This window comes from Nicotiana sylvestris, chromosome 9, assembly GCF_000393655.2.
Source record: "Nicotiana sylvestris chromosome 9, ASM39365v2, whole genome shotgun sequence".
NCBI classification, from domain to species: Eukaryota; Viridiplantae; Streptophyta; class Magnoliopsida; order Solanales; family Solanaceae; genus Nicotiana; species Nicotiana sylvestris.
This window is the reverse complement of record NC_091065.1, coordinates 13,861,963-13,889,089: the sequence shown is the minus strand read 5'-3', so window position 1 is coordinate 13,889,089 and position 27,127 is coordinate 13,861,963. Positions and strand designations below refer to the sequence as shown.

The 27,127-nt window shown below is 36.5% G+C and overlaps 2 protein-coding genes across 2 annotated transcripts; one reads left to right on the top strand and one right to left on the bottom strand.

Moving 5' to 3' along the window:
* Nucleotides 1-1,867: 1,867 nt before the first annotated feature.
* Nucleotides 1,868-9,863, top strand: LOC104229681 (translocation protein sec62-like). The gene is made up of 5 exons (XM_009782361.2): nucleotides 1,868-2,026; nucleotides 4,211-4,525; nucleotides 7,476-7,677; nucleotides 8,593-8,821; nucleotides 9,568-9,863. The coding sequence occupies exons 1-5, from the start codon at nucleotides 1,883-1,885 to the stop codon at nucleotides 9,815-9,817; spliced, it is 1,140 nt and encodes a 379-aa protein (XP_009780663.2). The 5' UTR covers nucleotides 1,868-1,882; the 3' UTR covers nucleotides 9,818-9,863.
* Nucleotides 9,864-10,795: 932 nt separating this feature from the next.
* Nucleotides 10,796-17,238, bottom strand: LOC104229680 (nuclear transcription factor Y subunit A-1-like). Its single transcript, XM_009782360.2, has 6 exons — nucleotides 17,011-17,238; nucleotides 14,038-14,299; nucleotides 12,764-12,885; nucleotides 12,572-12,640; nucleotides 11,898-12,059; nucleotides 10,796-11,369 (listed from the first exon to the last, which is right to left on the bottom strand). The coding sequence occupies exons 2-6, from the start codon at nucleotides 14,291-14,293 to the stop codon at nucleotides 11,241-11,243; spliced, it is 738 nt and encodes a 245-aa protein (XP_009780662.1). The 5' UTR covers nucleotides 14,294-14,299; nucleotides 17,011-17,238; the 3' UTR covers nucleotides 10,796-11,240.
* Nucleotides 17,239-27,127: the final 9,889 nt, after the last annotated feature.

The window sequence follows — 27,127 nt, the reverse complement described above, 5'->3', positions numbered from 1 at the left end:
AGATCATTAATTTCTTTCTAAATCTGATACAATTTTGCCCCATTTGTTTGGTCATAACGATCCTCTAATTCCCTCCATAGCTCGACCGAGTCATTTACATACTCCACACTGTCAGAGATTTCTTTAGCAAGGGAATCGAGGATCCATGAGGTTACCATATCATCACACCTCTCCCATTTGCGGAATTAAGGTAAATCAGGACTAGGTTTTTTAAATTCCCCATTAATAAACCCTAATTTGTTCTTAACTGACAGAGCTCGCAATACGCTTCTTCTCCAAGAACGATATCCAATTCCATCGAACGGAACTAGTACTAAGGTCATCCCAGGACTATCCAAAGGATGAATGTAGAGGGGATTACCTGTATCGATGACCAATTGGTCATTTCTGCTTGTGTTAGGAGTTGTCTCTTCAGTTTGGTCGATAACCGTATGCGAAGTTCCGATTCGATGAGTTTGAAAAGTGTAAAGTTTTCAGCTAGGTCTAAGACCTTCAATTGTGAGGTGATTTTTTTTCCAGAATTGGGTGGCAATAGCCAAAACCCTAAAAATTGACGAAGCTAAATGAAATTTGGAACGAGAGTTGAAGACGCTGAAGAAATTTGAGCCGATGTCCAAGCTCTGACACCATATCAAGAATGCATGCAAGCTCAGATGAGTAGAGCTCCCATGGAGTCTACTAGAACATTCTGAGAGAAGAGAGGAAGAAGAGAGAATGAATGAACCGAGATATTTTCTGTAAAATGTGAACTCTCAACTCATTTCACTAATTGTACAAGTATATATACATGTTGACTAAACTAATTTCTCATTGACTAATTTGACTAGGCTAACCGCTAAGCTAACTACAAACTAGAAATTATATTACATAATACAATAATGAATCTATTAACAATAATAACTATACTCAATAAAGGAGGTGTGGTCGTCAATGGGGGAGTTTTCGGTGAGTGAATGGTGACAGAGATGGAGTTTGAAAATGAGGCTGGTGTATAGTTCACTTTTACCTTTTTTCTTCCTCATTCAAGGTTTTGTTGCTTCACTATTTATTTCAATTGCTCTTCTTCGTTGCCTTTTCTAGATCACAAGCTTTTGCTATTGCCGAAGTGTTAGCAACTTATATCACAATTTCAGGTATATATATCTATTTAATTTTTCTGAAATTCATTGGATTTTCTTTGTTCTTTGCTTGCTAAGAAAAAATAGAATGCAAAGAAGAAGGACAACTTCGTGAGTTTCGGAAAGCATAGCTGATTCCAAGCTAGAATTGGAATCCAAGTGCTATAATTTTCATTCAGAAATCACAAAAAAAATCTTTCTACATTGAGAGTTGTAGCTTTTTGAAGTTATAATATATGTTACTTTGATGTCTATCCAATACATATATCCATTTCAACTTCAACTATTCCTCTTCTTAGGCTATCATCCCACCTTAATACATCCCCAATGCACTCATTATTCCAAATATCTTTTGAATAATATATATATAACTATTCTAACGTAATATCATGCATTTAAGACGAAATTAAATATAAGTCTAAGCTTAATATATTTAAATTTTTTACAAGGCGCTATAATTTTAGTTGAGATAAATAATTTCATAAAAGTTGATCTTTGCGGGTTTTCTTCAATTTAAAGGTCACATGTTGCTCACGAGTTAATTTGGTGAAAACATAACACTGTCATGTGTTATAATAATAATAATAATAATATAATTATAATTATAATAATAACAATAATAATAGAGATCCAATGTGCTTAATTTTAGTAAATATGGAGGACTAAAACTGCCGAAATATATATCTAATGGACCGTTTTAGACCAATCCCCAAATGTAAAGGATTATTTTTGTGATTTTCTCTCCTCAAACCCAGACTAGAGACATGGAAAAAACGCTTTATTTCTACTCTCTGTGTGTGTGTGAGAGAGAAAACACGGAAATGAAGAAACCCGGCGGAGCAGAGAAGAAGAAGGTGAGACGATCCCCAGGCGTTGCATCGAACGGTTCGAATATCACTCCTCCAAGGGTAAATTCCAAAGCAAACATCACACATACTAAAAATTGTGTTAATTTAATTTCTTCTGATCTGATTTTGTGAATTTCATTATTTTAATTTGTGTTTTTTTTTTTTTTGTATTTTTCCATAGGATCTGTGTTTTTTGTATGCCATGATTTTGATTGTTGAAATTCAATTTAGCTTTTATAGTTAATGGGCAATTCGTTCCTTTTGTTTGGTTTTGAATTGGTGGTATAATGTCGTGCCCTATTGGGGAAATATAGAAATGTAAGGAAATATTTGCTAAATATGATAAAAGCTATTTTCTTACAGTTAGTATGCATTGAATTTTTCTTTCGATATATAGGCGATTCATTTATCAGTATTGCTGATAACTATTTAATGGTAGTTGCTATACTAAATTGTACCATAGGATGGAAAAAAACTCCAGTTTGCTAAATCTATCTTTCATTTAATCTATAGACAACAAGAACATCCCGAAAACCTGTCCTCCTAGATTGGAGCTGATGAGTGCTCACATGCGTAAATGAAAAGACATGAAATAAGAATGAAATGCAAAAATCAACTAGTAATTACTAGATAACTCAATACCTGATTCTCATCCATTAAAAGGGCAGCCCGATGCACAAAGCATCCCGCATTCTCGCAGGGTCCGGGAAGGGCCGCACCTTAAGGGCGTGATGTAGACAACCTATTTTAATGCAAGTATTAGTTGCTACTTCCATGGCTCAAACCGATGACATATTGGTCGCATGGAGGTAACTTTACCATTGCTCCAAGGTTCCCCTTCCAGATTCTTTTCCATTAGTCACTAATAATTGAATTAAAGAAAATATAAGGTTTTTCAATATAAAATGATTTTACCCTTTGATGTTTGTTAGTTTGTTCTTTGATTAAATGGATTCAATTGTCATACCCTAGAATGTGATTATGGCATTATGCTTAGCCTAGATGCCATCATCATTATATATGGAACTATATGATGCAGATGACAGTTTTTTGAGCTATGGATTAGGGGACTGACTTGTATGTTTCTTGAGTAGACCTTTGGACTGCTCTATAATGCTTGGTCATCCATTACTTGCTTGTTCCCGACTATACATGTCTAGTTTCACTTCCACATTAGTGATGGCAACTATCTTCGTACATTTTCTTTGCTAACAAAACCAGGGATGCCAAGCGATTCTCTCTTTCTTGTTTTATCCCAAATACTTGCCTTTCCACTTTTTGAATATTTAACTCTCTTTGAATTAAATAATTGATGTTAATAGCATTTGAATGCCCAAATATGAAAAGGGAAAAGAGTTTATGTGTAGAACGATGAAGGAAAATCTCTGACCCCCATCCTCACCAATGGGGCTACCCTGGTTTGGGGAGGCACATGCGGAAGTTTGTTTTCGTTCTATAAATTTTTTCATTACGATGCCATCGGTAGAATATTTATTAGATAGGTCGTAAGTTAGGTTTTGTTACCTGATTTCAATAGGCTTAAATCTGAAGAGGTCGCATTTTTGTAATTTTCTTAAAAGTGGTTTAGAAGATGATCTCAATAGTATCTGTTGATCAACATATTCACACATTTCTAAGATGTAAGATTCCTAGTTCCCAAACATTATCAGTGTTTCTATTAATCTTCTGGCATAGTCCAGTTTTAAGGGATAGAGAAAATGAATAGCTATACTTCTCCATTTTGACTGCGTTGCAGAACTACACAATCAATGGAGAGAAACTCTTAGCCATGTTGAGACCATAAAGAAATAGTTAAACAAGAAAAGAACAAGAAAAATTAGCATTTTGAAGGGTATCTATTGAACATCTCCCTTCCTTTTTGTATCACTAATAAAACCTTCAATTTTGTTTGGCTAATGGAGGTCCACTAATCAGTTGCCAATGAGAAAAAACTTAAATGCTCAGAGTTATAAAGCTGTATTGAATCAGGTAAAGAGTTGTCCTTTCTCGAATCAGTTGCTGTTTAGATATTCTTGACGGGTAGGAAATCAAGAGGGTTTTATCATATAGGAAGGATGAAGAGTTAGCATCTGAGGTTCCTATGATGCTGCATATTCCCCTTTATGTGGTTCTTGTTAGTTGAAATATATTACTTTCCAGTTTGTGGTTGTGATTTTTGTAAATTTTTGGTTGGGATGATTTTTGTAAATTCCCATTTCCCCATGTGTTTACTTTTAATTTCAGAAACAAGGTGTGAAGAAGGACGTCTTCCAGCTATTTGCCGAGAAAGTAAGAGATCATAAAGGCTTGGTGTCTCGTTGGGCTGTCCTACAGGAAACACGGGTAGAGTATTTCAGGGGAAAAGATTTCGTCGCTTTTGTGAAAAATCATTCAGAACTTAAAGACATACTAGAGTCGGATAGAGATTTGGAGCCTGAAGATATTGCCAACACGCTGCTTAAAAAGAATCTTCTAGTCCGCTGTGATCGCGTGGTAAAGACTGTTCGGCCTGGGAAGAAAAAGTTATCTTCTTGGCCAGCGCATTTGGAGATATACCATGTGAGTTTCTTTCTTGATTGAGTCAACTATCGAGAATGTTAGAAATTCCTGTCTTACTGTTAACTTGATTTCTACTAATCTGGATTCTGTTCACAAATGTGTTTGTGATCCTGACATATCCATGACCAGTGGGTATGACTTCGATATTGATGCTTTGTACCCTTCAAAATACAACGAAATACATGCTATGTGGGCTCATACCCGTGTTTGATATTTACACCTGAGATCTTATTACATAGGGTTGGTCCTCCCATAGAGTTAATAATTCTTTGATCTTAACTTGCACTTTGCATATCGACCTGGAGAAATATTAAGGTTATTTTGGTTCGTTATTGAGCTAACTCTTGGGCCAGAAAAATCGCATGGATCTAGTTTTTGAAATATTGATATTTATTTTTAGAACTGTCTTAGTTTGGACATATCTATAGAAGATAAATTCGATGTAATTGGCTGGTCCAACTGGTACTCCTTCAGTAGACCCTAAATTCAGATCTGATCCGCGTATCATTACTCCTTAAAGCTGCTATTTTCTTAATCTATAAAACAATATGAATATGAGTGAATTGTCTCTGCAAATATATCAATTTAGCCACTTTTAAATTATGTCTCAATTCCAAATTAGTTAGGGTCTGTGTGAATAGTCTCGGCAAATATATCTCCGATATATGCTGGTACTTTTCCTCAATTCATTTACAATGCTTTGCTTTATTTTCCCTTCTTGCTTTTACCCCTGTGCGATGGGGCTCTACATGTCGTGGAATAATCATAAGGATCGATAGTTTAATAGAACGAAACTACCCAATAGGTGGGGCATTGGCCACGTGCTCACCCCACACAATTTCTTGTTTTTAAATTATGTTGTTTTGTGCAGGATTTGTCTATGACTTGCATGTTTTGTTCTATGATTAGAGTTTAGTAACTTGGTACATACGATGTACTTATATTCCCTACAAAGTATTTGGGATTGCCTTTGGGCTCTAAATACAAATCAACTGAGTTTGATGAGAATGTAATTGAAAGATGTGACGGAGTTGGCCTCATGGAAAATTTAGTACCTGTCAATGGGAGGTAGGCTAGTGTCTTGGACAGTTTACCTACCTGCTAGGCTGCTACCTATCACAGTTCCCAATCACCTGAAAAGTGGAAAAACAACTGGATAAGTTGAGGAGCAAATTCCAGTGAGAAGGAAATCACGAGCAACATAAATTCCTCCTTGTCAATAGCAGAAACGTTATGAATTCTAAGGAGGTAGATAGCTTGGGTTTAGAAATCTGAAGATACACAACCAATCCCTCCCGATGAAATGGTTGTGCAGATTTAATATCAATAAAGAGGTGCCCTCGGGGCTTTGATCTAGTGGTAAGAGCGCATCACATTATGTGTGGGTTAGGTGCATGTCATAGATTTGAACCCTGCTGCAGACAAAAGCCTGGTATTTGAGTGGAGAAGGGTAGAGGGGCGGGCCCATATCCACTTTGTTTCAAATGGTGTGCCACTGCCCCACGGGGTTTCTCGATTATGAAAAGAATATCAATAAGAGACTTAGTGGAGAAAAGTAATTGTGCCAAGCATGGAATGCAATCTCAATGGAGGACAAGAATATTTACTCTGCCACTTGGAATAGGCCCATGGAAATATATCAGCCAGCAGTGATATTTCAGCAAATATATATGCTACTAAATATATAATTGGCCTTGGAAAATCTTACTGAGAACAAAGGCCCCCATAAAGGTAAATTGCTTCACATGGATTCTGATGCATGAGGCGTTTTTTACCAAGGACAATCTAATGAATGGAGGATTCAAACTAAGCAATAGATGTTACCTCCGTCAGAATGTGTATGCGAGAGACCTATTTGCAATGTAACAAAGGAAGCTTGGAATATGTTCCTGAACCCTTTTGGCTTGCAGTTGGTCACAGCTAATGGAATAAATGAAACCTTCAGCAGCTGGACTCTTTGGAAAGTTCAGAAAGACAGAGAGGAAGCTGTGGCAGTCCATCCCCAGCTGTCATTTTTGGACAATATTGAAAGAAAGGAATAGAAGATGCTTCGAAGGAGAAGCAACCTTAATCTCCGCTTTGATAGCTAGATGTCTTTTGAATCTGCACGGTTGGGAAAAGTGTTTTGAATTAATTTTTGGCTTTTGTTGACTCTTTCTCTATCGCTTCTACATAGGAGTCAATTCTGTATAGTTTGCTTACTTTATCAAAAAATCTAAACGTGGAAGTTATTTTCACCTTGTTTGGTAATTATTTCTTGATTTTCTACAATTTTACATACAGTTCCACTTTTTCTTGCTCTTTAAAATTAAATTCGTCTTTTAGCATACTGAAAATAAAATATCTACAGCTTACACCCAACCCATACACTTGCCTTTTAACGCAGTTCTTGTTCTTGAACAAATTAAAGATTTAAATCATCGCAACCAGAAGGAACTGAGTACATTATTCTCTATATTCTTTTACCTGTTTTTTCCCTCTCTATCCATTATTGAATTCTCTCCAATTTCCATGGAAGAAAAAACAGTAATAAACACTTCAATGGTGAAGTGCCACTTTGCTGACAAGCTACCCCATAAATTATCTTTTTTTTTAAATGGTAACAGAAGCTACCCCATAAATTTCTTCATTTGTGATCCATGATCTTCATGTTGTGATTGCTCAATAGTTATGAAGCTGTAACTGAAGGCTGGTTTGTCAATTACTAACTTCCTGTTTCTGATAGCAGAAGAAGAAAAGAAAAGTGTAAATTCCACCTAAGAAGTTAGACATTCAAAAATGGTGTTCTTGGAGCAAACTTCTTTAGAAAGTGTTCTATTTATCTTTTAGAGCTTTATACGAATTTTCCACATTTTGACTGAATTTTAATTTTTTGTTTACCCTAATGATTCTTTTACAATGGTTTTCTTACACCTTTTTGATGTTATTTTGTTCAATTGGTGTTGTGCAGGATCAAGCATTTTCTGAAAATGACGCCTTTTTTGCATGGACATTTGTAAATAGGAGACCCTTGTGGCAAACACTTCTCTCATTTTTCTGGCCGGTTTTGACGTTAGCAATCTGTTTGTTTCCTGTTTATCCCCATTCAGTCAAATTGCTTATACTATACTCATGCGCCGGTCTCCTCCTCCTCATACTTTGTTTGCTATTCAGTAAGTATTTGGTGCTTGTTACCCTTTCACTTCTCAAATTTCCTTGTTATTCAGCTTCATTTTTGTGTGTAGAGCTGTATGATGCACCGTGATGTGGCCACACTAATACTTGAAAAAATTAACAGCTTCTGACAATCGTAATATTGTGACATGGGTGATGCATCAAATAATTTAGCAAGTCGATAGGTCCTTCAATCATCCATAGTTGCAAAAGGTGGAACAGAAGTGTATTAAACCTTAACCTACTTACAAAGATTTGCTGTTTTATATATCACTCAAACACCAAATATTTATTTGATCGACTACGAAGCAAAAAAAATCTTGGTTTGCTTGAGATTAGCGACTGGAGGTACAGTCTACCATTCATATGTAGAGGAAACGTAAAAAAGAAAATTAATTTATATTGCCCTACATGTTTCTCACATGGAAAACCTTTCGACGGTACTTTTTTCATTTGTTTTTTTCTTATAGGCTTAAAAGTAAATATATTCAACTCCGTTTCTACCTGTTACTGTGGAGTCAGGCCTTGATCTATTTGTCCAACAAGTTCAGTCAGCCAACTGCTTAGAATTTTCTAATTCTAAAATACTCCTACTGGTCTGTATCATAGAAACCCTATGAAAGCTTCTTTTCTATTTTTGTCTATGACAGATTTATGGAAATTGCCAATCATATTTTGTTATCCTTCACTTGAATCCTCTAATCTAAATGGCACACATTGACAAATTTTATTAAAGCACTTCTGCTGGTAGTGGTGCCTGTAATATTTCCTTTATTTATGGGTAATTTTTCTGGTGTAAAATGGTGGCTCGGGCTGTTCAAGTCATGGTCTTCAAGCTTGTCATGTATTTTTGAGTCTGCTATATGAAATTTGAAGTAAACTGCCATTACAAAAGATTTTTTTTATGCTTGCAGTAAGAGCTTTGATCTTTGGTGCCATATGGGTACTTTTTGGAAAGCGTGTCTGGTTCTTTCCCAACATTCTTGCCGAGGAAGCAACGCTGCAAGATTTGTTCCAGTTTTGGCCTCAGAAGGATGAGGGCGAGCGACCTAAGTGGACAGCAAGGCTTTTCTATGCAATAGTAGCTGTGCTTGTTGTTTTGCTTCTGAGGCATCACGCTCCTGATGAGGCTGCAAGAGCCAGGTGTGCTTGCTTGCATTTTTATCTCTCAAGCCTATGAGTTCATTTGAGGAAACAGAATAAAAATCAATTTGTATATGTTGAGATTTCCTGGAAACAATCTCGATGCACTAGATTCTGGATGTTCATACAGATTAACTTCACGGGCAAATAACTTGCAATTTAGTTTCATATCTTGAGAAGCCGCCAGGGCTTTGGTTAGTGATAATAGTGCAGCACATGATGTGTGGTTAGGCGCACACCACAGGTTCGTACTCTGCCGCAAACAAAAACTGTATTTAAGTGGAGAAGGGTAGAGAGGCGAACCTATTATCCCCCGAGTTTTGAACTATGTACCACTGGTTGGGGAGTTCTCGGTTAAAGAAAAAAAAAGGGTGTCATATTTTGAGAATTGATTTAGTCAACCTAGGAACCGCGAGCCAGCAATTTGGTGGAGGCTTCTGATTCGAATCTGTCCCTTTTCTTTTTAACCGAGAAATTTCCGAGGGCCAACTGGCGTATGGTTCGAAACACAGTGGATCAAGTTTAATATCAGGCTTTAGGCTTTGGCAAAGAGTTCGAACTCGTAACATGTACCTAACTCACAGATCATGCACTGCGCCTTTACCACTAGACCAAAACCAAATCCCTGGGGGTTTCGAATCTGTTCTTTTATTCTGCTATATAAATTCTCTTTCTGTTTTTCGGACATACTGATTTTTTGGGATAGACCCTGCTGAAACTGAAATTCTTTCTTATCTACCTTGCAGGTATCAGAGGCGAGTTTCGAACATTATCGATGATGTGCTTGAGTGGTCTCCTAGACAGGCTCTGTCAGGGATGATGGAAACCGTGGTCAATGTCACCGAGTCTAACGATAATGCACCTGATGGTAGCAAAAGTAGCAGTGAAAAAGTTAATTTCCCAGATGACCTAGACGAAGAAACCATTCCCAAAGATGAAATTGGGGATGTTACTGGAAATGTAGAAGATAGTGATCATCAGCAAAGTGACTTGTAATTTATAAATGTTTGAATCATATGCTTTCAAGATTTTGATTTTGGTATCAGCTATCTTTTGTACTTTTTTTGCTGTGCTGATTCTCTTTTACCGTCAAGTATAATGCGGCACTCTATTTTGGTAACTTAACTAAATTTGAGAGCCAAGAAAGGTAAGTCCCCTAAGTAATATTTTGAAGCTTGGTTTCAAGACTAAAAAATATTTATGTTTGATAGAAAGAAATTCACAATTTATGTCGAGTGTCAACTTGTATATTGTCCTTGATGAACAAAGCTGTTTGTTCCATCAATCAATGTAAGGTTAAAAGCCTAACTGCTAGCAGCAAATAAAGTTACAGAAATATGTGGCAATATTTGATTAGACATGAGGTTTAAGAAAAACTTTTTAAACTTTTGATATTTAACATGTTATCTCTATAAAAGCACATTATTAAAGGTAAATAGAAAGTTTAAAGTTAAATTATTTTTAAATATAAAAATATGTTCTTTTGTTGGGACATATTAATAAGTAAAGAGAGACAAAATGAAATAAAGAGAGCATTATTTTTGTTAAGTTGTGGTACCTTTGCGTATAATTGTACTTGTTCATGTTCTTTAAAGATGTCAAATCAAGATTGATCCTGCTAACACTTGACTCCCTGCCAAGTATAAGGAAAAACTATGCTTTGATTCCAAACTAGTTGATGTATAGATCCTCATTATCAGTTTCTCTCCACATTCTGTATTATGGGAATTTTTCATAAATTGACTAGCTTTATGCTGCGCATCAATCTGCAACAGCACTCACTCCTATTATGGAGTTAATACCTCACCGAGCCAATACAAAGTTCAACATCACCGGCCATTGCAGACAAACTTTCACCTCACACTACAAACCGTCCCCCCCCCCCCCAACCTAATCGATTGTGTCCAGACCAGCTTGCGCGAATTTCATCACGTGGAAGATATTCCAGATTCTACCGTCATCATAAAGCCCAGGAACACAATGCCACTATTATCAAATTAAATAAACAAAATAGAAGTTCCACAAAATCAGGATCCTAAGATACAGCAACAGAAAGGAAATATGACAAGTATACAACCTACCTACAACTTTACATCCACCTAAAGGAAATATGACAAGTCTACAGCATACCTACAACTTTACATACCCTTAAATTACACAACATTTAGTAGCCATATGCCTACTAAAGTCTTCCTTTTCAACGCTAGTCTTAATCCGTTTTCTTTTTTCTACAGAAGGGAAGAACTGAATTTACAACGCGGACAACCTCTCCTTCCCATAACATTGAAATAAAAAGCCAAGGATGAACTGCCACCAGTCTCGAACAAGCCAAGACTGAAACATATAACTACTGATATGATCAGATAAGATTCAGTCCCTCTGCCAAAGTACTAAACCTCACAACGCAGAAAGATCCGGGTTAGAACTTAGAACCAGAACCAGAACCGGTTCCCTTTGAAGTATCAGTATCTGACTTTTTTGCAAAACGCCCTCCGGAAGCTCTTGCCCTTTTCAAAGCATGCTGATGTCGCGACTCGTGAAGATATGGCTGTATTATCGAGGAAGAGAGGAAATATCAGTAATGAGGATGAGTAAACAGAATAAACCGAGCACATCTCAAATATGACCAGCATGAATTCGTGCAAAACCATTTCAGCCAATCTTGTGAATTCAAAAGAAAAATACAGCGACAGAGAAACTCATAATGGTATTAATAACCAAAACATTGGCCTACAGAGTTCCTTTCACCATCAGTGGTGTTTTCGACTCAACAGTGGAAAAAAATAAAGTGGGAAACAACACTCTGCACAGATAAAAGAAGAGTAATATGACATTATCTTACTCCATTTTGGGGGTGGTGCCTGGGGGAAGAGGGGGGGTAAACAGTTGCATCTCTTTCTTTAAATGATGAAAAATGAGCTCAGCCAAACAGTGGTAAGTCACTGTTCCGAACAAGGAATACGTACAAGGACTTCTCGGGTGGTTTCAATAACTGAGAGAACCTATAAAAAAACACATCGAACAGGAGAAAACAACACTCAACAAGCAGCACAGTGGATGAGGCAACACTACTAACCTTTCTAACTTTTATCAGCTTCTTTTCAAGTTCTGCTTTGGCACGTGACTCTCTCCGCCGCAAAATACCATGATACTGCTTGGCATTGACAAAAACAGGTTCTTGAGCCATTTCATGGGGCAAAGGCATCCTCGGATGATGCATATCAAGTACATGAGGTACCTGTACCGCACCATCTTCCATTAGCACCTTAAAATATCTGGAGTTCAGCCACCAACAAGCTTAGATTCGGGCACAACTATGTTACAATGGATACCCCCCCCCCCCTTTTTTTTGAATGTAATCTTTTATAATGGATGTTTTGTCAGTGCCAATCTTTTACTTCAACGGAAAGAGTAAAGAGTATGCTTTAGTAGTTTCCAAAAGACACATTGTACAACCACATAGAAGCAGATATCATGTTTCGATATCTTTTTTATTTCTATTTTTTGCGATTGATTTCTATGTTTGATATCCATAAGGACATAATACACTTGAGCAGTCCAGAGGCATCATAGTTAAAATTGGCAGAAAAGTAAATTGTCCTCTACAACAACAACATACCCAGTGTGATCCCACAAGTGGGGTCTGGGGAGGGTGGGGTGCACGCAGTCCTCTTAATTATTTAGACAAGTGTACAGAGGAAAATACTAAAAAAATGGACGTTGACTTCAGAATTCAAACCACATGCATACCATAGGCTGACCAAAAGGTGTCATCATCCCCCCGTAGTATAGGTCAGCATATAGATTTGGAGCACAAGCCTGCATGTCAATTACAGAATAACTTCAAAATCAGGGGGAAAAAAAGAAGACATCTACCAGTGAGATAACTCCGCAAGCAGATCCAAACTTCTCAAGCCCCATAGAAAAGTCAAACATACTTACTATTGAGTGCATAACAGGTTCAAGCTGTCCGGGATGTATTTGGGTCCCATCACCCTTTGGAGGTATGGTTGATGCAATTGGCTGTAAATTTTGATCAACTTGCGGATAACTCCTTTCCCCATCTAAATTTAAAACAAGACTGCATTAGCATTACTTAAGTAATTTATAGCCATTAAGATCGTGAAAGAAATATATTTTTCCCATCTCTACCACTGCACTTCCGTCCTCAACAAATATCGCACCTTCATTTCTCCCACTATGGCAAAAGATTAAAAAAGGAAGGGAAAGTAACTAGACAAATGAAGCATCATGGCATGCTTCCAATCCTTAGCAGCAACAACAATTACAACTATGCCTCAACCTCAAGCAAGCTGGGGTCGGCTATACGAATCCTCACCGACCATGTCACTCCATTTAAGTTCATTTCAGACTAATGTTATACAAAATAAAAGAAAAAATAGTACTAGAACTTGTCTATATTTTCTTCTTTTGGTAAGTGGTTCTCTAAATTTTCTAATGGTATATAGATCTCTTTTAGGGCTAAAAGACACCCAGAAAACATAGGACCTAAAGTAAATGTACTAACACACCTAAAACATATTTTTAACTAAATGGTATCGCCTATATATATCTTTTATTCCATTGCACCCTATTTCTCGCTAAGTTTGCATGAATTCCAAGAGAGTATAGGTCTTTCCAAACAATATCCTTCCATGTAGTTTTAGGTCTACTTCGTCCTCTTGAAGCACTTACACTCACCATGGTTTCGCACCTACAGATAGGTACATCTTGACAAGACATGACCAAACGATCTCAAGCTACCTTCTCTCTTTTATCCTCAATTTGTGCTACAGACTAAAGTTGATTAACAGACGACACATGACCAATGTTGCATACCTCCGAAAATACGAAAAAGATCAAGATAATCCATAAAGTGCTGATGCTATTAACTAATTCCACTAACCTGAAGTAACCAAAAAAAAAAAAAGATTTTGACAACATGCTTTTATTAGATGCAACACAAACAATAAAATTGTTTTTAATAGCTGGAGCTGCATCTTCATATTTCCAACTTGTATGGTGATTTAACTCTTTTCAGAGTAATGAGCAGAAGTAATGGAAGTTCAGCCTCTTATATATATATATATATATATATAGCAAGAAAATAGTAGAATACTTGTCAGAAAGAAACCAATGAAGAAAAACAAGCCATATCACTCTGTCAATGACCATAGTGGTTTATCTTTAGCAACTTTCAAGATTGAACAAGATACCTGAATGCATAGGTATGGTACTTTGTGAGTTTTCAGGAGCATCATCATCTTCCTCCTTGGCTCCACCATCAGATTGTGATCGGCCATCCACAGATTGTTCCCGTGATGACGAATCTGATGCACATTCCCGCATCAATCCCAGAGAAACAGGATTATAGCCAGCAGTATTCCACCAAGGTTCAGAATATACAATGGAATTCGGAACATTAAAAGTTCTGGCTTCCCGGCAGATTGCACTTTTGGACTTTGATTGCATGCTTCCCTAGCAAAGTATTTTAGCAAATCAAGTTTAGGGAATCTACAGTTATAAGCATATGGGGTTCCATGTACTACCAAAATGCAGGGGCGGAGCTGGACGCCCGAGTACGAGTTCAGCTGAACCCAGTAGCTTTTGCTAAATTAGTGTATATGAACAAAATCAAAAATTAAGAACCCAGTTATTAGCCTTGAAGTCGTTGTTCTAAAATCTAAACCCATAACATTGAAATCTTGGTTCCGCCTCAGCCAAAATGATCTAAACTCTAATGAAGGATACATAGGATAAATAGATTAATATTTGACAATCACAGCGTTTATTTCGACTTGGAAAGCATGTTTGATGATCATCTTTTTAGTTCTTTTCTTCAAAAGCAACTACCATGAATCTTTCCGTTCTACTCGTGAAGAAGAAAGAACAAGAACAAGAAAGCCACAAGTGACCCACCAAAAGCTTAGTGAACTGAAAGTCTTTATAAAACTGGAACTAACAAAAAAAGAAAGTTTCATGAGTTACCCTAATAATATTAGCAATTTGAAAAAATTTCCAGGCAACAATAAGTTGTGAAATATCCAGTAAAAGGCAAATTACTTGTCAACTCGCTTGCGTACTTTCCAAATAAAATACACACACACACATAGCAAAATACACATAGTAAAGACATGCCACTAGACTTTCTTGCACCATAAACAAGTAAATTTAACCTTTTAATCAAATTTTGTCAAGACTGCTAAAACTAACAATGAGCTAAATTTTTTTTCTTTTCAGGAAAGGGAAAAAGACCAACATCTCGGGAGGATAGAGTCAAGTATAAAATCTTATTTTCCCATTTCCTCCGATTTCTTTGTACTTGTATAGCTATTCTTTTTCTCACATCTTTTACAACAAGAACTAACCTCACTTGTGGGATTATATTGGGCGGTTGTTTGTTTGTTTGTTTGTTTGTTTTACAACAAGAACCAAAAACCATAGCAACTTAACCGTATACATGTCTCCCTCATCCTCCCCTCCACCCAAGAGGCGTATGTGGTATGTCTGCTACAGGTTCAACCAAAACCAACATTTTCCATACATAGGGTATATGTCTATATAAAAATTACTCCCACCGTCTCAAATTATGTGATATTCTTTCCTTTTATAGTCAGTCTCAATAAGAATGTCATCTTTTGTAATTTAGAAACAATTTATCTTTAAAATTCCAACTTCACCCTTAAGGAACAGATTTACAGCCAAATAAATATCTATGGTTTATTTTAGATCATATCCATGCCAAGTCAAACCGCCACATAAATTGGGACAGAGAAAGGACTAAAATTTCAAAAAATATTAAATTATGCACCCTTAATTGCAAAATGCAAAAGGTTCTACAGTAAGAATTTAAATTCTGAATCAGCCACTGTCCACCCTCACCCTCACTCTCACTAGGGATGGAAAACGGGGCGGTGCGGGGCGAGTTTAGGGCTATGTGGGGCAGGGAGGGTATAAGACTATGCGGGGTGGGTGCAGGTGTGGGGCGGTTTAAGCCATTCTTTTAATAACTGATGCGGGGCGGGGTGGGTTGCGGGTCTACGCAGGTTTATGCAGGTTTACACAAGCTTTTTTTAATCTTCTTTTTTTAAATTCATATCAATTGTTAATTATATTTTGTATCTTTGGTTTATGCGAGGAAATTCTCATTATATCATTTTAACCTTCTTCATTTTTACTGTCAAACACATTAACACCAATTGGAGAACTGATTGACGAAAACATTGAACAAGTTCTTCAATAAGATTAAGATCAGTTCTCAATTCAATTTATTTGAAACATTTAGCAGATATATCACATATATGCGTCAATATCTTTATTTTCCACCATATTTAGTGGACATTAATAAGAAATCCAGGTTTAACTTTCTTCTATTCTTAGCAATTTTCTGTACCTAATTATGCCCCACAACCGCACCGTACCACACCGTTTTCCATCCCTAAGTTCCTCACAACCCCCCCCCCCCCCCCCCCCCAAAGCAAAAGGAAAAAACAGAAAGGGAAATCTAATGGTAATTATTTCAACAGTAAATAATCCCAAGCCATGGCTATTAAAAATATTTTCAAAAAGCTTTTCTCTTTCTGAATTTTTTGGTAATTTTAGCAGAAGAGACACCTCAGCACCGCCACACCACCCAAAAATTAATAATACAATCCTTTTCAACTACTAAAAAATGAGATGCCTTTATTCATATAGTTACTGAATCTATTAATGAACAAAAAAAGATCATTCCAAACAATTAACATAATCTTTCCTAGAATTTATATCAGCGTTGGAAAAATAAATCAGAGCAAGAGAGCTAAAACATAATTAATTTTTTTTTAAATAAGGGTGGTGTTCGACCCAGCTTGTTATTCCCACATGGTAATCAGAAATGAATTAAATTCCAGAATTGATAAAATTTGGAAAACTCCAAAGAGAAAACCATAAACACATGTCAAAAACACATACAATTGCGCCAGTAGAATTGTTAATTAAAAAAAAGACCTTAAAATTTGCTAACTGAAAGAGAGAAAAAAATTAATTAAAACCCAGAATTGATAAATTTTAAAGACTCCAAATAAACCAAAAAAATATATCATAATTACATGCCCAAAACACAATTGGGAATGAAAAAAGAGCTGAAAATTTGAGATAACTTTTTTTTTTCCGGTGAAATTTGAGAATTGAAAGTGGGAAAAAGAACTTACCCGTAAAAGGAAAGGGACAGAAGAGAGAGTAGTGAGTAGAGTGATTACTGATTGGTGAAGAACAACATATAAAGCTTTTTTGGGTTTTAAAAAAAAGATGAATGAAGAAATGAGAGAGAGAGAGAGAGAGAGAGTCAATTTGAGCAATTTATGGATTTTTTTGCCATTTTTTTTGCTGTACAAACGTAAACTGAAGTAAGCAAATACAGTATGAGTGTGTTTTTTACTTAGAATATACTGACATGTGTCCAAGAAAAGGATGCTAATGTTAATTTTTTATTCACAAAATAGAGGAAAAAACAATTTGATTTGATTTGATTTGACATGATATTAAAAGGAAAAAATAGATGAGCTTGTAGTTATCCATTATTCCCTCCGGTTCTATATGAGTTATTTTTTAGAATTTGTCACATCCATTGAAAAAATTACTTAAATAATATTAATTAAGATGGTTATTTTTTTAAAAGACTTAAGACTTTTATCTCTTCTCTTTAAAAAACTTCTTAGAAATTTGTTCTATTATTTTTTAGATAAAGATATTAATTATCCTTTCTTGATATTTTTAAGGAAAAATTTCGCATAGAAATAACTGAGCTCCCTGCTTTTCAATTTTATAGCTCATATTTCAATTTACAATCAACTAGCCCAAAAATAATAGGCTAAAATTTAACATCCAACTCTAATAGGTTCTCAATATTACTATTTAATTTTAAAAAAAAGATTGCTCAAGCTTTTAAGTTAATTTTCGAATCAGTAACTGTGACTCAAATATTAGTTCAACAAACCAAATTCATTTGGGCGGTGAAAATTAGATTTTTAACAAGCTTAAATATGTGGGTTTAAATTTTGAATTTGATTTGGTGTGAAATTGGAGTGGGTGTTATTTAGACTTGTTAGAAATAGTATAAGAAGGTTGTATATAAAACTTGAAGTCATTTAATGGAGATTTGGACTGGTTTTGAACAAGAATTGCAACTGAAAATCGTGGAAGAAGTTCATCTATAGAAGCTTGTATAAAGGTGTATAATAGTGTATAAGATGTGTTTATACACTCATATACACTATTATACAAGAGTATACATAATTATACAAAAAACTGACTTCGTCTTGTTCCTTGCATCTTTTCTGAAATTTAACTCAAATCTTGCTCAAATCTACTCCAAATCACTTCAAACTTAGATTTTGAACTCCTTTTCATATTTTCAATCAATTGGAACAACACTCAATCCAAATAACTAACAAACTCAAAAAGTCTTATTTTCGAAAGCAAAGCTTTGAATGACCTTCAATGGTGGACTTCTACTCATCAATTTTTTTACATTGCAACCAGGTGACATAGGGGGAGAAGCAGTAATGGCGGACGACTCCTTGAACCATATGTAAAAGATGTGAGGAGAAGAGAGAGTGAAGGCAATGGTTGTGAGAACACAAATTTAACTATATAGCTTTTAGAAGCAATGGTTGTAAGAACACAAATTTTGAATTTGCAAGAGCTTTGTTTTCAAAATATGTACAATATGGGCTAGGTCGGGTAAAACTTAAAAACATGGGTCATTTTTGTTATGGTGTGAAGTCATATGTATTTTCTTGTAATTCTTTCTATTTTTAATAATTATTTATCTTGGTATTTTAAGAATACTAGAAAATCATATATATGGGGCCGAAGGGAGCATGATAGTTACAATATTTGCAGCTTTAATCCATCATTTGTTGGCAAATATCTACTTTTATGCTCGTGAGATATGATTAAGTATATTTTATTTTCTATTAAGTGAAACGCGTACTTTTAGTTCAATTGTGAATTAAATTTCATGAATTGTTAACTCTTAAACTATTTAATTATTCATGTATTATGTTTTACCCCATTTGTGAAATATTGGGTATTAAGTTGTTGCTGTTGTTGTTGTTGTTGTATGCTCATGTATTATGTTTTATTTGCATGATTTGTTGTATATTTCAAGGTAATATAGTTGCAAGAATTGTCTGCATTTCCTACATAAAGAGTCCAAAAAAACAATTTTTTATTAATTAAAAGTTAAATGTTTTTAACTAAACATAAGTACGACTGTTCTATGACTTCAGAAAAGTCTAAGAAGAAGGGTGTTAATTGTAATTTAGTCCCAAATGATAGGGAAAATAATTTGATTTGCATGAAATTTCAGTAGAAATGGTTATGTTCGTGGAATTTCTTCTTAAAAGTTTTCATATTTCTTAAAATACGTTACTATCTAATTAAGTTCTTGGGAAAAGCTTTTCAAAATTTACAGTCTAAAAGTGCTTTCAGTCACTTCTTTAGAGAAGAAAACACCCACAAAATCACAAAAAAAAAAAGGAAAAAAAGGAGAATCTAAACACATTCTTTTCCATAACTATTTTCACTAGAATATATCTCTAATTATTTTGCACTTAAGGTGGCTTAGTAATTAATGAAGTGAGTTGAAAATCGTGAGATTTCAGGTTTAAAATCTACCAGAGGGAAAATAATAATTAATCTTTTTCAATTTGTTCAAGTTTGGTAAACAAACTTTTCCGATACAAATAGCAATTACTTCGCAGAATAGATTAGGTACGCATAAGTTGATCCGGACACTATGGTTACCAAAAAAAATTATTTTCCAAAAAGAAAGATTTTTATGCTCCAAAATGTCTATTAGGTAAAATAGAAATGTCTATTTGTGGTAGTCAGCTTCACTTTTATGTGACGGGGTGAGTCTATCACTTCTAATAAAATAAGAAAAAAATTATTTTTACTATAAAAAACAAGAATAAATTAACAAAGAATTTTTTTTAAAGCCCACATGAAACGCATAGCATACAAATGGGGGAGATGCGGACGACTCGTGACTAATGTCTGGTTCCCCACACAATAACGGTTGGCTCCTCGGCCACGTTACACTTTTCCTAGAAGAATAATATTCTAAGGCCAAACAAAAATCGAAAATTGTTATAAATATATATTATATTATAGATATTCATCTAGTACTCCGTTGTAAATAAGTTTCCTGAAGAAGCTTATCCATATGGGACTCCGCCGTAAATATGGTTATCTATTTAGCACTCTATTGGAAATAAGCTTCCCGAAGAAGCTTATCATTTCGGTACTCCGTTATGGATAAATATTACCCCTGGCAGAAGATTGTCTATATCTGGTACCGGAAGAAGATTATCTATATCTGGTACAGTAGCAGCTTACAAACAACTTACAAGAAGCTTACACAGTAGCTTTGTAGTAACAGCTTACACAGCAGCTTGCAATAGCAGCTTACAAGCATTTTACACAACAGCTTGCAGTAGCAGCTTACACAACAACTTCTTTTCTTCTATAAATAGAGGAGATTTCAGTTCATTATGTACACCAGTTTGAAAGTTGAATGATACATCAGTTTCTCTATATACTTGTCTTTACTTTACAATCTTTATTTTATAATACGTTATCAGCACAAGACTCTGCCATTTTGAGCACTTACTTCGAATTTAATTTCTGTTTCAGTGTTCATCACCAATGTAAGACGACGCTCTTACATCCGAGGTTAAATCTTGTTCATTCCGAGCATCATCAGGCAGGTTATATTCTTGAGGTGGTGAGCTTTTCTTTTTGGCGGTAGAAATGTGGATATCACTTACATCTGGAGTGACCAAATTTGTGTAAAGTAACTAGAGTCTTTTGCTTATATTTGGTTTAATATCTTTATTATCACTTGCTTGGTTATATGCTACGTATACAATACCTATTTTGGTATTTATTTTCTTCATCCTAATTATCTTAATAAAGGATTATAAAGTGGATAACATTGTTGGATCCACCTAAACTCCAACAGAGTTTGCAAGATATATATAACCACCAGAAGTGGTTATATTTTGTATATCTCATTGTAACTAAATTTTGTTAACCACTAGAAGTGGTATATGCCTATAACCATCAAAAGTGATAATTTAAGCTTTTTATGGTTACAATTGAAGATAAGTTAGAAATAAATTCTCTATATTACTTGTGTGCCTTGATTTTCTCCTAAAGTAGCAATATCTTAAAAGATGTTCTAAGCCGTCACACAATTTGGTGTGATTAATGCACATTCAAATAATTATGTTCCGTTCCCTGAAGGATGAGAACTTTTGATAAATATTAATCCATTCCTGAAGTGAATGTGACAATATTTATAAAGCTCGTAAATATGAACGCACTTTTGATGTGCATATATTACAATTCACCTCCAGAAGAGGTAATATGATTGTGAGAATATATACTCAATATTTCATATTTTAAATTTTCTCCTGAAGAAGTAACACAATTGAAATTTTCTCCAGAAGCAGGAAAATATTATGAAACTATGTCTTTCTGTGCTTAAACAAAATAATAAGCTATTCAAAGTTATTTTTGAAGTACATTTTCATTCCCTGGAGTGAATGAAGAAATACCACAACTCACCTCCTGAAGAGGTAGAATAACAAATGATATAAATTTTGTTTTTGTGGCATAAAGATCATTGTCGTACGTACCCGTTGTACGTAAAATATCTTGAAAATATTTATTAAATATCATTCCAAGGCAAAATTATTCTTATAGAATGCTTTCTACTACAACCACATTAATATGTTGTGGTTAGTTATCTAGTTCCTCGAAGGAAATAACAACTCATGTATCTTTCCCTCAAGGATGTAATGACTATTTAGTTACCGCTTTGATATAAAATATTCAGATGTTAATGCGTTTCTCCCTGAAGAAGATATTTGTCACAAAGTTGGTAGTAAAAATATTGAAATTCTTAATTTCTTACGTTTATAAATTTAGAAATGCCTTTATATTGTCAATTGATTATGATTTTCTCTCATGACACCAAAAGTGTCTGAGCACTATGTCACGACCCGGATTTCCCACCCTCGGGAGTCGTGATGGCGCTTACTAATGGGAGCTAGGCAAGTCAAACCTTAACTGCCTGCTACACTTTCATTTTTGCCTCTTTTCACAAACACAAGCCGATAATATAATAAAAGCGGAATTTTAAATAAATAAGCGGATGTCAACAATTATAAATTTTAAGGCTATGTCTATTACAACTTTTGAAAACCTCAAATACCCCAAAACCTGGTGTCACAGTGTCACAGACTTTCTAAGAGTTACTACATACAATGTCTGAAGAAAATACAATACAGTGTTTCTGAACAAAGGAAATGAAATAGGAAATAGGGAAAGAGGGAGACGTCAGGGCCTGCGGACGCCTGTAGGTCTACCTTGGGTCTCCAAGTGGACTGAAGGAAGCCCTCCAACTACTGTCCGAAAGCTGCTCCTGGATCTGCACACAGTGCAGAGTATAGTATCAGCACAACCGACCCCATGTGCTGGTAAGTATCTAGCCTAACCTCGGCGAAGTAGTGACGAGGCTAGGACCAGGCTACCAAATAAACCTATGTAGTTTATATATATATATATATATATATATATATATATATATATATATATATATATATATACACACAGCGGAAAGGAAATACAGAAATAACCAGTCAATGTGGGAGGGGAAAACATGTTGTAGGGGAGATAATAGTTCCGAATAGCAAGACATCAAGTAAGGAAAGAAGCAACATAATTAGAATATCAACAAGGAAGCAAAAATCAACAATTTGCACGACATCACCCTTCGTGCTTTTACTCTCGTTCTCACCAAAACAATACACGACATCACCTTTCGTGCTTTACGCTCTTCCTCACCCAAACAACAATCACAAGGCAAATAGGGTAAGGGAATCTATAACCTCGAAGTAAATCAAATAACAACAAGTATTGAAAGAAACAACATAACTCGGATATCAACAAAGAATCAGAAATCAACAAATGCACGACATCACCCTTCGTGCTTTTACTCTCATCCTCACCAAAACAATCATATAATAAAAATGTGCATGGCATCACCCTTCGTGCTTTTACTCTCTTTCCTCACCATATAATCAATAAAATCGGCACGGAATGATACATCGTGCGACACGAAATCACCCTTCGTGCTTTTACACTCTTTCCTCACAATAACAAACAATGCACGGTATCACCCTTTGTGCTTTAACACTCTTCCTCACCCAAACAACAATCACAAACAAAGGGGCAAGGGAATAAATAAATAATAATAGAAATCCTGGCAACGGAACACAATTAAACAATTAAATCCCAGCAAAGGAACAACATCAATAATCTCAACATCCCGGCAAGGGAGATAATTAACAAAGCAATAATATCCCGGCAAGGGAACAATTTAATAACTCTTTCCCAATTTTACTTCACAATTCACTTCATAACTCGAGCCAATGCTTTAGAGGTTTGATTATCACTTATTCTTTCACAACTCATTTCGCAGCTCGAGCCAATGCTCTAGAAGTTCAATTGTCACTTATACTTTCACAATTTCACTATACAACTTGAGCCAACGCTCCTCAATGTTCATAAGTAACAATTCTTTCCACAAGCTTTATACAACAATTAGGAATCTTCACCAAGGCATGAATAATACAACGAAATCATGAAAACCACAATATAAGACCCACGACCATGCTTGACACCAACGTATAGATACTCGTCACCATGCCTATACGTCGTACTCGACAAGAAGCAAATAGCAAATAGGACACAATTCCTAATCCCTCAAGCTAAGGTTAGACCAAACACTTACCTCGATACCTCGAACACAACTCAAGTTTCAATTATAGCTTTACCCCTCGATTCCACCGCCAATTCGCTCGTATCTAGTCACAAGTTACTTAATTAAATCAATAAATGTTAAATGAATGAACTTGAATGCATAAAAATGAGTTTTCTAAAGTTTTACCCAAAAAGTCAAAAAACAACCCCGGGCCCGCTTGGTCCAAACCCGAAATTCGGACCAAAATCTGATTACCCATTCCCCCATGAGCTCAAATATGTAATTTGTTTTGAAATCGGACCTCAAATCGAGGTCCAAATCCCAATTTTTTTGAAAAACCTAGGTTCTACCCAAAACACCCAATTTCCCCCATGAAAATAATTGATTTGAAGTTGAAATTATGTTAATGATTGAAGAAAACTAGTTAAAAATGACTTACAATTGATTTGGAGAAGAAAGATTATTTTGAAAAATCGCCTCTTATGTTTTTGGGGTTTTGAAAAGTGAAAAATAATTGAAAAGTCCGTTTAAATATACTCCTCTCAAACCCTCTCCACGGACCGTATAAAAAGGACTGCGGCTGCGGAGCTCCAACGCGAACCGCATAAAATGGACTGCGGCCGCGGAGCTCCACCGCGGACCGCATAAAAAGGACTGCGGCCGCGGAGCTCCACCACGGACCGCACGAAATCAAGCGCGGACGCGGAGGCTTGGCCTTGCTCATCGCGGACCGCACAAATCCCACCGCGGTCGCGGAGTCCCCACCGCGGCCGCGAAGTTTCCACCGCGGACCGCGAGACCTGACTTCAGTGACCTGCAACATCTATGAATCTGCAACTTTTTCCTAAGTTCAAAACTTGCCGAAACACATCCGAAACACACTCGAGCCCTCGGGGCTCCTAACCAAACACACTTACTAACTCAACAACATCATACGAACTTATCCGTGCGATTAAATCTCCAAAATAACCTCAATAACAATGAATCAAACCTCAAAATCAAGAACGTTTTCTCCAACTTCATCAAGTATCAAATTTAGCAATTTAGGTCCGAATCACGTCAAACGACGTCCGTAACTTTACAGAAATGACTTAAACCATATATAAGACCTGTACTGGGCACCGGAACAAAAATACGGGCCCGATACCATCTCTTTCTAATCAAACTTCATTTCAAATTTCCTTAAAAATTTTCAGAAAATAATTTCCTTTAAAAATTAATTTCTCGGGCTCGGGACCTCGAAATTCGATTTCGGGCATACGCCCAAGTCCCATATTTTCCTACGTACCCTCCGGGATCGCCAAATTATGGATATGGGTCCGTTTACCTAAAATTTGACCGAAGTCAAATTTATTCATTTTATAGTCAAAACTTCTCATTTTTCACAAAATTTCATATTTAAGCTTTCCGGCTACGCGCCCGAACTATGCACGCAAATTGAGGTGACTCTAAATGAGGTTTTCAATGCCTTAGAATACGGAAGTTTCGTTTTAAAACAAGTGATGACCTTTTGGGTCACCACATTCTCCACTTCTAAAACAACTGTTCGTCCTCGAACGGACAGAAGAAGGAAGTACCTGAGTCGGGGAAAGGATAGGGATACCGGCTCCGCATATCGGACTTGGACTCCCAGGTCGATGCCTCAGTGGGCTGACCTCTCCACTGAACACGAATAGAAGGAAAACTCTTCGACCTCAACTGACGAACCTACCGGTCTAGAATAGCTACCGGCTCCTCCTCATAAGACAAGTCCTTATCCAACTGGTCAGTGCTAAAATCTAACATGTGGGATGGATCGCCGTGATATTTCCGGAGTATGGACATATGAAACACTGGGTGCATAGCTGATAAGCTCGGTGGCAATGCAAGTCTATAAGCCACCTCTCCCACTCGATCAAGAATCTCAAACGGACCGATGAACCTAGGGCTAAGCTTGCCTTTCTTCCCAAATCTCATCACGCCCTTCATAGGCGACACTCAGAGCAATACTCGCTCACCTACCATGAATGCCAAATCTCGAACCTTGCGGTCGGCATAATTCTTTTGCCTGGACTAAGCTGTACGAAGCCTATCCTGAATAATCTTGACCTTGTCCAAGGCATCCTAAACCAGATTCGTACCCAACAATCGAGCCTCTCCCAGCTCAAACCATCCAATCGGAGATCGACATTGCCTACCATATAAAGCCTCGTAAGGAGCCATATGGATAGTCGACTGGTGACTGTTGTTGTAGGCAAACTATGCTAAAGGCAAAAACTGATCCCACGAGCCTCCAAAGTTAATGACACAAGCTCGAAGCATATCCTCGAATTGCCCATCCATCTGAGGATGAAATGCTGTACTCAACTCAATATGGGTGCCCAACTTTCGCTGAATTACTCTCCAAAAACGTGAGGTAAACTGCGTACCTCGGTCCGAAATGATAGATACAGGCATACTATGAAGATGAAAAATCTCCCAGATATAGATCTCAGCTAACCTCTCGGATGAATATGAGACTGCCACAGGAATGAAATGTGCTGACTTGGTAAGCCTATCAACAATGACCCATACTGCGTCGAACTTCCTTCGAGTCTGCGGGAGTCCAACAACGAAATCCATAGTGACCCGCTGCCACTTCCACTCGGGAAGCTTAATCGTCTGAAATAAACCACCAGGCCTCTAATTCTCGTACTTAACCCGCTGACAATTCAAACACCGAGCTACATATGCAACGATATCCTTCTTCATTATCTGCCACCAATAATGGTGTCGCAAATCCTGATACATCTTTGCGGCGCCCGGATGAATAGAGTACCAAGATCTATGAGCCTCCACTAAAATCAACTCTCGGAGCCCATCCACATTAGGCACACAAACTCGACCCTGCAATCTCAAAACTCCATCATCATCTAAGGTAACCTGCTTGGCACCTCCGCGCTGCACCGTGTCTCTAAGGACACACAAATGGGGATCATCATACTGCAGATCACGGATACGCTCCAATAAAGAAGAACGAGCGACCATGCAGGCCAATACATGACTAGGCTCAGAGATATCCAACCTCACAAACTGATTGGCCAAAGCCCGCACGTCCAAAGCAAGCGGTCTCTCACCGACCGAAATATAAGCAAGACTGCCCATACTAGCTGATTTCCTACTCAACGCATCGGCCACCACATTGGCCTTTCCCGGATGATACCAGATAGTGATATCATAATCTTTCAACAACTCCAACCACCTCCTATGTCTCAAATTCAAATCTTTTTGCTTGAACAAATACTGAAGACTCTTGTGATCCGTGAACACCTCACATGCCATGCCATACAGATAATGCCTCCAAATCTTCAATGTGTGAACAATGGTTGCCAACTCTAAGTCATGAATCAGATAGTTCTTCTTATGAATCTTCAATTGCTGCGAAGCATAGGCAATGATATTGCCATCCTACATCCACACTACACCAATCCCAATACGAGATGCATCACAATAGACAGTATAAGGCCCTGAAC